The sequence below is a fragment of the Choloepus didactylus genome, chromosome 5, assembly GCF_015220235.1.
Source record: "Choloepus didactylus isolate mChoDid1 chromosome 5, mChoDid1.pri, whole genome shotgun sequence".
NCBI classification, from domain to species: Eukaryota; Metazoa; Chordata; class Mammalia; order Pilosa; family Megalonychidae; genus Choloepus; species Choloepus didactylus.
Genome location: NC_051311.1, coordinates 123,149,628 through 123,164,261, shown reverse-complemented (window position 1 = coordinate 123,164,261; position 14,634 = coordinate 123,149,628). Strand labels below are relative to the sequence as shown.

Below are 14,634 nucleotides of genomic sequence, written 5' to 3'. Positions count from 1 at the left end.
CCCTGAGACAATACAAAAGAACAAAATATAAGAAAAATTTTTTTAGCAGTCAAGCAGGCTTATTGCCCATTATAAGGGATCTCTAAGTAGGGTTCCTCTCCTATAATGCATCCCATGGAGTAGGCAAGTATATCTCGTAGCCCTCATTGTCTCATCCTATGGAAAGTGAGGTTCAGGGAACTGAAATAAATGCTGATACTCCAGCTACTGCTATTGTGAACAATAAAGACCGTTGTCTCTGACACCAGAGTCTCATTTCTTTTGACCCCCTCCAAAAAAGGTGAGGGGCTAACAGGTTAGCTCGCAAGAAACGTAAAATCTCAGAACTTCACTTCTTGACAGCTGGTGTACATTTCCTTAGTACAAGTTTGAAATTTTCCTCTACTCTTTATGCTTTCAGTTTCTCATCTTACCCAGACATTCTCCCTAAACCCTTACATTCTAACTCTTTCTCACTACTCTCATTCTCAGGTTTCAAATGTTCCTTCTTTTTATTGATGATTGTGCAGAACAGATTCTTTTTACTTGCAACTCCAATTAACATTCCTTTATAAATCTGTTCAGTACCAAATGCTAGTTTCAATCCTTTGTTGAATTTGAATGGAAAAAGGAAAGAACTGAGTAGATGTAGGTTTCAGCTCTGAGACTCAACTGAATAATTTAGTGCTTTGACCCTATCCCCACTAACTTTGAGCTCAAAGATATCAATTTATCAGTCCAAAATAAGTCACTAGACTCATTTTCCTTGGGTAGATTGGTATATTTCACATCCAGTGTGTATTACTGTATTTCACATCCGGTGACCTTAGTTAGGCGGCCTATAACAGAGAGAAGTTGTGATTCCATTTGTAACATTTGCTCAATAATTCTACCTTTTGATTAGATGGATGCCTGTGAGCTTGTCAAACAAAAACCACTGGCAGGTATTCTTTGACATGTGTGTCTCAGTTATTCAACTGCCATTTGAGAAACAGACCTCTCTAATAATATGTTTCCACTGAAGTTGATACTCATTCTGCATTTTTACCTGAGAAACAAAATTAATGGCAAGATTTTGTATGGGGCTTTAAACTATCTGCTTAAAGTGGAGATCAGTCCAGGCGCATTAAAATTCTATTTTCCTTTACAAGTGTTTGCTGCAGATGACCCCCACTGATCTTAAATATATTTCTGTATCTGTAACTGAATAGAGGTTTTCCCGTACAGCATGTTCTAATGGCACTCTGGCCTTTAGCCAACAAGGCACTGAATAAGGCTATTTTTAAAATACAGAAACTGGGAACAGCTGCAGCAATCAAATTTGATAAAAACAGAGAGGAACTTTGCTTTTTTTTTTTTTTTTTTTTTACGGTTTGTCCAAGTTTAGCCTTCTTTCATAGAACTGCTTTTGTTCTGCTGTATGAAGGGCTACAAGACCAATACAGTGAAGCCCTTTTAAACAAATAACTTTTAAAAGAATATGGTAAAATACCATATTTTTTCTTTACACCCAGAGTATCAATGCAATAGTATTTGAAAGTATTAAAAGGATGTATGTTTTATAAGAAGAGGTAGAGGAAGAGAGAATTATAGTAAGCAAAATCTGTTCTATAAGAGAGGTTTTGGCTTCCCCCAGCCTAAACCAACTCTTTGAAAGGGAGCTAAAGTCTTAGTTTCACAGTGTTGGAAACCAGAAGGTTTGTGTTTGAACATCTCTTATTATACTCAAGTGTTATTAAAGATCAGGGTACTTTGAATGTTCTGTTTTTACTTTTCACATTACTCTTAGTCATGGATGTTTCTGTATTTTCTAAAATTTAGATTAATATCAGTGGAGTGTTTTTGTAAAGAGAAAATGACATGCTTTTTAGAACATAAAGGAAAAGTTTTTCACAGAGACTTTTTGTATTTATGTGAATCCCTCAACATGTCTATGTACAAGGGCTTATTCTTTTTTTTTAATTCAAGTTCTTTGGAAATTTGTCAGTACATGATTAATAAGCATCATGAGGTGAATAGATATTGAAAACCTCTTTTACAGTAGCGATTTGTAAGTTCTCCTTCATAAGTGATTTCATGTGTGGAATGAATTCTCTGCTAACTACATAAATGACATGACAAAGAAGATTGTATTTCTTATAAGTATTTACAAATGGGATTAATTTAAAAATCTCATCCAAATAAAACTACTTATGTCAACATTAATTCAATTTGGTAATCCAAGACAGTAATATAATTCTATTTCTGTAGCAATAAGGTCAGGAAATAAAATTATCTTACTACATACAAAAGGGAACAAAAAGAAGAAAATATACAAAGTAGAAGAATTGAGGTGTATACTAAGCTGTGTCAACCTGTTAACAGATAGCCTATTAGATACAATGGTCCATCTGTCCACAATCTGTTAAAAGCTTTAAAAAAAAAAAACGAAAAACCAAAAATAAGTGAAGTATTCCATGACCCTAATAATTCTTTCCTAGAGACATTGTTGAGTCAAGAACTGTTCATCTTTACATTGTGAGGCAATGATGATATTAAGCGTATTGTTAGTGCTTGTTCATGAGGGGGGTTACCAGTCCTGCATAACTGCAGAACCCCTTAAACACACATATTGTTCTAAGCAGAAACTATGACATTCCTCATGTGCAGAGCCTTGAACTCAACAGGTTTTCAAGGGTTCTCTGGCAAGACATTCGATTTCAGGCTATAATCCTAAATTTTACCAGTACCTAAAAAGTCCAAATGAAGGTTTTGCTGAGATTCAATTCTATTTAGACGTGTAGCCTCTTCTCTCCAAAGACTGCCAGGAAAGAAAGATTTACCTCTGACCCAGCAGTGTTTTTATGCAAATGGTCTGAGAAAGTACGATAACCTCAAATATGATAGTCAGTCTTTCCCTAGGAGTACGTATTTGCTAGAATGTAACAGATAAACAGCTTCATGTTTTGTCCTTCTTTTAATTGTCAGCATTATGTTTATAAGGAAGTTTCCAATGCATGGCCATTTTGGACATTTCATTGTTTTTCACAATTGTTTTTCATATGTCACTGAAACTAAAGTTAAACTATCTCATTAGAATCTATAACATATTTCCAAAACGTGAATATTTTAACAGTGCTTCTGGAAAGAGATGGTAAAGACTACGTACATAGTCTTATGTAAAATAATACTGGCACTGCCCCTACTAAATTAGATTTTTTTTTTTAATTGCTGGAACTGCTTTATTCTTAGGAGAAAAAGGGTTGGTGATCTCCCTGGTGACTTCATCCCCTTAGCAGGCATGAGTGTGAGGGTGCAGGATGCCCTTCTAGAAGCTATTCAGAATTTGCTGACATCAGCCTTCGTTCATGAGCACTTGCTTTGTTTAGTGACGGTGCTAATATGAGGAGACACGTGAAGTAGCTCGGTTTATGCAAGAGGGCAGAGGAGGCATGGCACTGTGAAAACATTCCCACACACACTAACGGCTCATTCACACAGAAAACAAGTGAGAGCCTTCAATCCCTTCACAAAGCTTAACAAGAAAAAAAAAAAACCTACTCAAGGACCCAGAAGCAGCAGTGTTCATATTCACTGCTAGCTTGTACTCATAAACTCTCTGCCTTTATTTACTGGTAATACACTTTGCCAATTGCAAATGGTTAGCTGTGGGAAATCTTTAAACTTGTTCTCTCTGGGCCATGTGAATGAAATGACTATGATTTTTTGGGTTACGTGTCCCACGGCGAAGATCACCTTTCAAGTACCCCATAACAAAGTGATTTGCAGACCCTGAACCACTTTTGTCTTGATAGGGAAGTTGTTGACAATATGCCATATTGTCTGTGATTTCTGTTCTCTGCTATTTTTGGATCCATTTAGGGAAGTTCGGGATTTTAGAATCAAAACACATAAAGTTATAGTCAGCTCTGCCTCATGGTTTTCAAAAACCAGATGGCTTTAGAAGAGATGATCAAATTCATTCTTTCTTCAAAAGTCATTTTTAAAGTCAGGCATGTGATTCCACCATGAACATATAAATATAAACATATATGTGTGTGTATGAGTGTGTAATTCTGTTTATATACCTTAACCCCTCTTTTATTAGATTTCAACAGAGAATGTAATATGTCACTCTGCTAGATTTTCCAAATAACTCCCAATTTATTCATTTATGTAACAGACTCTAATTTTTTTTAGTTTTTACATTTTAACCATTTGGGATGGCAATCTTCCCAAAAAGTGTTTTGCAATTTTTAGCCTTCTTATATAGATTCTTCAAAGTATAATTCACACGTGACCTGGCGTAATCATTATGAATGGGAATTTTTGTACTGTGTTTTAATTTGGTGATGACATCTGAAACTATTGAGCAGTAGAATTATTAATGGTACCAGTCAAGGTATTTTATCTATTTCTTTGCAGAATTTTTTTTTTCTCTTCCATTGCTGATAACATTTAATTGGTTTAGAAAGAACCAGTGTGTACAGTAACATGAGATTTGAAGTCAAGTATATCTAGTTGAAAAACCAGGTTTTCTACTTTATGTTATGATTTGGACAGGTTACCTAGTTTCCTCATCAATTAAATGAGGAGAATAATATCAGCCTCAAAGGATTAGAAGGAATCTTATATGGAAAAATAACTGAAATCCACCAGTAAAGTGCCTGCTCATAGTAAGCATGAAATATATATTAGCCCTTCCCATTTCCTTTCTCCCTTGTTAATATATCTACAATTGTACAGTGTGCTCTCTAAAGGTGCAAAAAAGCTGATTTTATGCTTACATACATAAACTGTAGAGCACCAAGTTCCTATCAATAAATTATTGCCACTATCCTCTCCACTCACCCCTTTTTCTAATTTGCATCTTCTAATTTATGGCGGTCAAGGACTCGGCCATTTATGCTTGTGAGAAATACATCTAAGTTAAGATGATGGGACATGGTTGGACACATTGAGGGAGAATCCTCGAAATAAAATGTATTCATGCTGATAGATGTATTTCGTATATACCTTGGCTTTTAAAATGTTTGTTCTTCATCTTCAGACATTTTACAAATAGTTGCTAGATAAATGAAGCATTACTGGAAGGCACACAATCTACATATGCTCAGGTTGAGTGCAATAGGTAGCATCATCTCACTGTGGCAAAATAAGGATTTAATAGATGTGATACAATTAGCAAATTATGGAGATTACAAAATGCCTCTGCTGGGTCAATGAGTGCTCCCAGCACATGGCTTCCACAGGGGGCAGTGTGTCGCTGGACACCAGGCACAGAGGGGTCCACCCTGCCCTGCTCCCTCGGTACAAACTATATCCTTTGAAACGCTACAACCCACACTCAGTCTGCTTTTGTAATGCATCCGCTTCTGTTTCCTCACATATGGCAGTCTAAAGCAATTACATAATGAGACATATTATCAGGGCATGACTGTCAAAAATGAAGAGACTAAGCTATGAATAAACATTACCCACTTATTAGTTGTGCAGTTCCTGTGTTCTCCAATCTATGGTGTGCCTCTGACTTTCTGATTTACATTCAGACCCTGCTTACCTGTGTAACAAAATAATGCCGTACTAGCAATGCTCAGGAAAAGGGTTACAAAGTTAAAGGCAACTTAAACTCCAAAGCAGGGTTTCTTATCATTCTTGAACCATTGTCCCCTTTGGAAGACTGGTGAAACTGATAAAAGAGCTGATTCTTCTCACAATAATGTTTTTAAATTCATAACAGAGAATATATAGGATAACAAAAGAAACCAACTATATTGAAATATTGTTAAAACTTTGATTTAGTAATATATGGCCTTCTTTATTAACAACTCAACCTTAAAAATCTAACAGATGAAACCTGCAAAACTCAAGACATAGGATGAGAGCTCCAAAGACATATGAAAGAAGATATAGGGAAATTGGGGGATAGTGCCTTCAAACAACACATTCTCACATTTGCATAGCATATATAGTTTACAATTTGCTTTCATACAAATTTCATTAAACTTTGTAACATTCCTAAGAAGTCATGAAGTACAGATATTATCATTCCCATTAAATAGGAAAAAAAATTTAGCAGATGGTCAATAGTTATTACAATTTCAAAGTAACAATGAGTATAAACAGCATTTTTAAATATTTGCAAAAGTTTTGGAAATATTTCTGATATTTATCAGTGATAGTTACAGGTATTGCAACAACTCTGGTTTCTTGCCTAAACATTGAAGGAAGTGCTTAATTTCAATTAGATGTTAGTGAAAATAAAGATGTAATTTTCCCCATTCATATTCACAGAACCTGAGTTAAGACTCTGCTCTAATGTGACCAGTTTTGATGAATTCCTAAGTTTCTTTCCTCTGAAGTATCTTTTATTGACTTTCTGTTTTAAACATGAAACTGCTTGTGCCATGTTTGATACTGTTATGGACCCCAGAAGAGCCATGTTCTTTTAATCCAATCTTGTTGGGTGGAAAAGTTTGACTGAATGTTTCCCTGGAGATATGATCACCCAACTGTGGATGAGACCTTCTGATTAGATCATTTCCATGGAGGTGTGACCCCACCCATTCTGGGTGGATCTGAATTAGTCCTTTAAGAGCACTCACAGAGAGAAGGAGCTCAGAGAAGCTAAGAGAGACATTTTGGAGAGAAGCTAAGGTATGTAATCCAGAGTTCGCCCCCCAGGAGAAGCTAAGAGCTGACACAGACCCAGATGCTTGGAGATGCTGGGCGATGCAGACAGAAGGACATTTGGAGATGCTAAGCTAAGATCTGAGGCCCAGAGTTTCCCCTGGAGAAACTAGGAGAGGACTCCCATATGCTTAGAGAGAAATGTCTCAGGAGAACCAAGCAGAGAGCTGAGAGAAGCTAAGAGAGACAGAAGCCCAGAGACATTTTGGAGAAAGACATTTTAAAATGAAACCCCTAAGCAAAGGACCAGCAGGCACCAGCCTCATGCCTTCCCAGCTGACAGAGGTGTACCAGACGCCACCAGCCTTTCTTCAGCGAAGGCATCCTCTTGCTGGTGCCTTAGTTTGGACACTTTTATGGTCTTAGAACTTTAAATTGGTAACCTAATAAATCCCCTTTATAAAAGCAAACCCATTTCTGGTATTTTGCATAACAGCAGCTCTAGCAAACCAGAACACTACCTAATCTGACAGATTCTCATGCCTCTGTTTCCCCTCGGAGATATATGGGAAAACATATGAGCTCTTTCAGAAGTATTCTTTTTTCTCCCCCCTTCCAACATACACCTCATAACATAAAAGTTAACAAAGATATTATCCTCATTAGAATAGATGCAAACACATCCCAATGTCAGGATGTTGGGATTTTGTAACACCTGATCGATGATTCTCACAGCTAGAGCTAACTGCCACTTGCATCTCCAGGGTCTGGTTGCAACCCCTGCCTTCTTATCTATGACTCCACTTCTTTTTCTCACATTCAAGAAAGCCAACCAGAATGCCAATGGCTGAGAATAATGTTAAACATTAAGGTGCCCTAGATTCTTTTGAAATAGTTATTTGGAAACTTTGATATTTTATGATTAATAACAATCTGATTGTAACAAACCTCAGGGTGCATGAGTGGGCTAAGAATCCATGATTGAGAACAGCTGTTCTACATGTGGCTGCTTACCATTGCAGAATTGGTGCCAGGACATTACGTCTTTCAGGCCACTGTGATACCATTTGATACAATGGCAATACTGAAGTGAAAATCCCACTGTCCTGAAATTATTACTGTTTCATTTAAGCAGAAGTCAACAGAAATTTTCTCTAAAGGTATAGACAGTAGATATTTTAGGTTTTACAGGCCATGTGGTCTCTGTCACAACTGCTCAACTCTGCTACTTCAACAAGAAAGCAGCCATAGACAGGACATTAAAGAGTGAGTGTGTTTTGATTCTAATAAAATTTGACTTATGGTCATATAATTTTTATATATGACAAAATATTTTTCTTCGTTTGATTTTTTTTTTTTTAACTTTTTGTTTTGGAATACTTCCAAACTAATAGGAGAGTTACAAAAAGAATATAAACCCCATACAGAAAACTCCAACATACTCCTACCACCACCACCCCCAGATACCCAGATCCACCAATTTTAACATTGTGCCACATTTGCCATATCGTTCTATCTCTCTCTCCATCAATACTGATAGATCTGTGTGTAGGTTGTATACAACATGCCCCTTGGACACCTAATACTGCCTGTACATTTCCCAGTAGCAGGATATTCACTTCTGTAGCCAACTTCAGTGCAGTTATTGAGTTTAAGAAATTTAACATCAGCGTAAAACTTACAGTCTATATTCCAATTTTTTCATCTGTCCCAAAAATGAGCCCTTTGAGCCTTTTCTCCTCCCTTGCTAAAGCCCATCTAGGATAATGAATTGCATTTAATTTTCATTGTCTCCTTAGTTGCCCCTTCTTTTCTTTTTGTTTTAAATACAGGAATTAAATGTAAATTTTCTCATTTCAACCACTCCCAAACGTATCATTCCATGGGATTATTCACATTCACAATATTGTGGTACACTCACAATCTTCCACTGCTAAAATTTTCCCATCTCCCCAAACAGAAACCCTATTATACCCAATATACATTAACTCCCCATTCCCCCTTCACCCCAACCCTGGCAGCCTGTACTGTAATTCCTATCTCTATGAGTTTGTATGTTCTGCAATGTTTTCTTTGTAATTACCATGGTGCTTAAATTTAACATTCTAAATCTATAAAAAACTCATTTGCTTTGATAACAACTTAACTTCAATAGTATACACAAACTATGTTTCTGTACCCCTCCGTTCTCCCACCTTTATGTAGCTCTTGTTACAAATTATTTGCTTATACATTATGAGTCCAAAATGACTGAATTATCATTACATTTTATGCATTTTCCTTTTAGATCCTGTAGGAAGTAAAAGTGAAATTACAAACAAAAAGTACAATGGTACTGGCATTTATATTTACCTGTCTCATGACCCTCACAAGAGATCTTTATATCTTCATGAAGCTTCAATCTATTGTTTATTCACCTTTACTTTCAACCTGCAGGACTCTCTTTAGCATCTCTTGTACGGAAGGTCTCATGGTGATGAACTCCCTCAGCTTTTGTTTATCTGGGAATACCTTAATCTCTCCCTCATTTTTCAAAGACAGTTTTGCCAGATGTAGAATTCTTGGTTGGCAATTTTTTGCTCTCTGAATGTTAAATATGCCATCCCACTGCTTTCTTGCCTCCATAATTTCCAATGAGAAATCAGTACTTAATCTTATCAAGGCTCTCTTTATTACATGTTGCTTCTCACTTGTGGCTTTCAGAATTCTCTCTTTACCTTTGGAATTAGACAGTTTGATTATACTATGTTTTGGTGTGGGTCTATTTGGGTTTATCCTATTTGGAGTTTGTTGAAGATCTTAGATGTGTATGTTCATGTCTTGCATTAAATTTGGGAAATTTGCAGCCATTATTTCTTTGGATATTCTCTATTTTCCCTCTAAGACTCCTACAATGCATATATTAGTACACTTCATGATGTTCCTCAGGTTCTTCAGACTCTATTCACTTTTTTTCATTCTTTCTTCTTTCTGCTCCTCAGTTTGAATGATTTCAATTGTCTAATCTTCCAGTTCATTGATTCTTTCTTCTGCCATCTCCAATCTTCTGCTGAACCCCCTAGGGAATTTTTAATTGCTGTTTTGGTGGCCTTAAACTCTGTTTGGTTCTTTTTGATGATTTCCATCTCTCTATTGATGTTCATCTGTCATTTTCCCGATTTCCTTTAGTTCTTTGTGGATGATTTCCTTTAGCTCTTTGAGCATATTTAGGACCATTTTCTTAAAAGTCTTTGTCTGATGTGTACCAGGTCTGGTCCTTCTCAGTGATGGTTTTTAATGCTTTAATCTTCTCCATTGCTTGAGCCATTGCTTACTGGTTTTCATATATGACATTCCAGGAGAACTGCACTTAGAATAAATTTTAGCTAGACTATGAGGAAGATTTTGATGTTTTCAAATGATGCTGTATCTTGTGAAACTTTTTGTTGCAGCCTGGACATTTTGACATTTTAATGTTTTATTGCTGGAATTTAGACTCTGAGGTGTTTGTTCCTTAAATTATATACAGTTAGTGTTATACAGGGTTTTCCTTGATTGCCAGGAGCTAGGAAGAAGAAGGAGGAGAAGGAGAAGGAGAAGGAGAAAGAAGAAGAAGAAGAGGAAGAAGAGGAAGAGGAAGAGGAAGAAGAAAGAAGAAGAAGAAGAAGAAGAAGAAGAAGAAGGAGGAGGAGGAGGAGGAGGAGGAGGAGGAGGAGGAGGGGGAGGAGGGAAAACATATTTCTAGTCTTTGCAAATTGACCTGTGCAAGTACTCCTTCAGGACTTATCCGTAGAATAAGTTTAGAGCATAGCTCCAGGACAAAGCATAGGGCTTATCTGATTCTTTCTGCAAATGTGTCTTGTATTGGGAATGCACATGTTGTCCTAGGAATTGCCGCATTTACATGGATATGAAGGTACCCTATTGCCTAGAAAACAGTTTCCTCATGGCTCTGGCACAATACTGTATGTCCTACAGCCAGAAATCCCTTGCCCCAGGGAGTATGACCTGACTGCTCTCCCACAGCATTTTGTGGGAGAGTTTCTGTAGCTGCCTTTACATGCAGGGCAAATTCTGGGATTATGAGTCCCTTGGGCCACCACCAGACAGATTGTGCCAGACATACATGCTCCCAGTAAGTGCAGGACAGTGACTCTGCTCCCTCCAGAACTGGGATCAGGGATTTGCATCAAGAGCACGGACTGGCTTTGCACTGAGCCAGTGTTGGGGGGTAGAGGGAGGTAAGCAGAAAGGGGCCAATCAGGATGCCACAAGATCCTGCCATTTTTAAGTGGACTTTTTCTTGATTTGATGCCTGCTCTTTTACTGCAGCCCTTTAACTGTTTTCTGGAGGTTTGAAAATTATGTTTTTGCCAGTTCTTCCTGGTTATTCAATGTTTCTGTGGGGGACCAGAGCCTGAAGTGTTTTACTCAGCCATCTTGACCAGATTGGGGCCCTTTGTTTGACTCTTTTTTTTCCTAGTCATTTAAAACTATAAAAACAATTCTTAACTTGCAAGCCATACAAAAAGAGGCAGTGGGTCAGATTTGGCCAATGGGGCGTAGTGTGTTGACTCCTACTCTTAAGTATGAAACCAATTGCCTAGTAGCAACCCAATTAAGTAACTTAATCTGGTTGATTATGACATTCCAGGAGAGCTGCACTTAGAATAAATTTTAGCTAGACTGTGAGGAAGATTTTGATGTTTTTAAATGATGCTACATATAGAAACAAAGAATTCAGCATTTTATATAGCTATACTATACTGCCCGATAATTGTAGAATTGATTTTCAGGGCACTTTTGTAGGGAGAAATACAAAGACAAAAGAAAGAAGAAAATCAGAAGGAGGGTGGTAGACAGTAGCAATATGGTGTGGGTGTAGACAAATCTATGTGATTCATGGAAAAGTTAGGGCTCACAGATTAACTCTGTTTTGAGGAAGTGTTTCATTTCTTGTAGAATAGTTCTCATCAACCAGCCTCAGTTCATTACAAAAATTAGCATGAAATTTCACCTACTTCAGAATCAGGCAGTTCAAGCTACACAATACTAAATGTAAGCACTGATCCTGTGGTTGCTGTTATTGTTGTTGTTTTATAAATATCACCAGGCACACATCTGGGATTTTAGTGCTTGCCACAGTGCAGTTTTCTGGTTGACATATAGCTAAGAAACGCGTATATTAACACCCAGGCTATAGAGCCAAGCACATTTCAGTGCCGGCTACAGCTGAAAGAATATGTTTCCATTCCTTGTCCATCTGTTCTTGGCAACATAAATTTAAACTAGAAACACAGAATAAGTTTCATGAGACATAAGTCTAAATAGGGTTTGGTACAGCAAGACGAATGCTCTGAGTTATTATGACTTGTTAACATTTGATTTTGTAGTTAGAAGGTGGTTTTTACTTGGAGTAATCTTATGCTATGGCTATACTTAAATTTAAGAAAATAATAGATTTTTATCAGTTCAATTAAAACAAAAATTGTTGCCTTGGTCACATTCTGTTTTAAGGGATTGCATTAAACTTGTCAATGATCCTGGGTCTAACTTTGAGATTTCACAGTGATATTTGGCACACACACTTGAATTACACTGAAAACGAATCATTTACATGCTAAAATGGAGTCATTAGTGGGGAATGAGGCTTTTTGTACAAAATGGATTCCGTACAAAACACATTCGTTTGTTTTTCTATGTGTCTGACCTCAGCTGTGACCAGCTATTACATGACATTACCACAACCTTCCATTCTATGCCACCCCCTCCTGTTTTTTGCTGCTTCTAAAATATTATTGAACTATTGATTGACATTTGCAAATACATGGAAATATGAAAATAGTAAAGGATTGTATATGTGGACCTAGACTTCTGTCCTCCAAATCAAGTGTCAGGACACTCAGAGCTAAATCTGTAGGCGGATGGGCTCTCACTGTGTCTCCCGGTTGGGCTCTTTGGGATTCTGCTGACCTGCGTGCAAGCCCTCTGCTCTCCGGCTGAGAGAAAATTTTCAGTTTGGAAGAGACCTTGGAGCTCACTCACACAGTACAACTGCCTTCCCAGTGTAAGAAACGTTTCTATAATTTTTTAAAAGTTTCTCTTCAGATGGCAGATTTATAAATGTAGTGTAGTAGCTATGAATCAAAGTGGTTGGATTCAATTTTGACTCTGTCACATACCTACTAGGTATGTGAATATGAATAGATAAGTTAACTTCTCTGATTTTCAGCTTCTGTATAAGTACACAGAGATAATGTTATTTGTCTTTGACGGCTTTAGAGGGAAGGCAAATGAGATAATATATAGAAAGCAATTAGTCCAGCTACAGGCACTTAGTAAACACTCAACAAGTGACTTCTACTATTAACCATTTTCCTCTCTCTCCTGTTAAAAAAAGAAAAAATTGCACTGTGCTAACTATCTAGTCTACTCCCAAATAGTATTTTGGTAGCATATTCCTTAACATCTGCAAAGCATTTCAAGAAACTAGTTTCAAGAAACTTCTGCACAACATTTCCTGTGACTCTGGACAAGTCACTCAATGATTTAGGGTTCAGTTTTGTTATCTATAAAAAGAGAAGCTTCATCTTGATGATCTCAAAGCTCCCTTGTTCCAGTAATTTAACAAAATCATGTTTGACAGCATATCCTCATACTTTATTTATAGTGTTGAAATGCATATTTGCTGCCAAACTGTCTGATGTGGGATGTATAAATGTTTCATATATACATGTGGAATAACATTAAGTTTGTTGATGTTAAAAACTACTGGTATATTTTTTTGGCATTATTTGGCTCGGAATCTGTTCTCCCAATTTTGTTTTAGAATAAGCTGACAGCAAATTGTTTTCTTAGAACCTCAAGGTTTAGTTAAACTGAGAGTTTCAAAAGTAATGACATCTTTTCATTACTTTTGCTTTTCAACACAGAAAAGCTTTCTTTGTGAAGAGGCTTTTGTTTTGTATCTCAATAATAGCTAACGGCATTAAATTGTGGGCATACGCATATGCACTAACCTACCAGGCATCTGTTTTCTTTTAGATGTGAGTGACCAGCTGGTGGAAGTGGTTGGTTTAGAAGGCGCCATGGAGATGGGGCAGATATACACAGGACTGAAAAGTGCCGGACGGCGACTGGCTCAGTGCTCCTCTGTGGTCATCAGGTAGTTCTGTACAGTTGAGAAAGGGATTTGGCACAGCATAACTACAAACTAATTACAAGGACACAGATCTCTGATAGTGACATTTGTCTTATTGTGCTTCAAAGGATCAGTGATTAATACTAACACATTTGAAAGTAATGGAAATTGGCAGGTTTCACAAATTATGGGTTAGCAATTTCTTATCAAGTTTATTGGAATACAGTTCTCCCTGGTTGACTATCACTGATGCACCAATTCTCATCCCACTACGCTGGCTCGCATTCAGCTTTCTTGACTGCAGCACTGAAGCGTCTACTGGGCAGATTACGCAATGAAAGCACTATTAAGGCACTATTGATCTATATTCTTTCCTGCACTGAAGGCAATATTAGTTCATAAAGATTAAATAATGAATAATTTTAAGGTAAGATTTTATATGAGGCTTCAATTTAAACCTTTCTAAGAAAAACTTTTTCCAAGATTTCACCTATAGAAAAAAGTGTTTTATTTGGACTCAAGGGTGAATCTAGGCATAGTAGCACAGGCTTAATTAACAGGAAGTTATTTCTATGAATGTGTAATACTGGAAAATCTGGGACATTAAACATCTTTTCTTCAGTTTTGCAATGTAGAAGCATTGAAACAAGGAGGCTCTTTTGGCTGTAGGAATTTTTTATTGTGTTTTTAAACATAGACTCTGACACTTTTCTTTTGGCATCCAGATTTTTCATTTATTTCACCATATATATAGGGAAGTTCTTAATACACCTGTGACCAAGATACCTTTCAGGGTATTCATTCATAGTCATCAGTTGAAGTCCCTTTTAGAAAGAGAACTTTACAGCCCAGCTGCTACCATTTTTGCATTCCCTGGTCTTGTCATCTTCTTTCTTACATATAATCTATTATATTATTTATTTAAG

The 14,634-nt window shown here is 36.9% G+C and overlaps 1 protein-coding gene across 8 annotated transcripts in view; it reads left to right on the top strand.

Moving 5' to 3' along the window:
* The window catches only part of DGKB (diacylglycerol kinase beta), a 748,227-nt gene that overhangs the window by 703,805 nt on the left and 29,788 nt on the right, over nt 1–14,634 (top strand). For all 8 annotated transcript variants that reach the window (XM_037836813.1, XM_037836819.1, XM_037836816.1 and 5 more), the window contains one exon: nt 13,612–13,732. In XM_037836813.1, the coding sequence (XP_037692741.1) occupies nt 13,612–13,732 (121 nt within the window). The remainder of the gene's footprint in view (nt 1–13,611; nt 13,733–14,634) is intronic.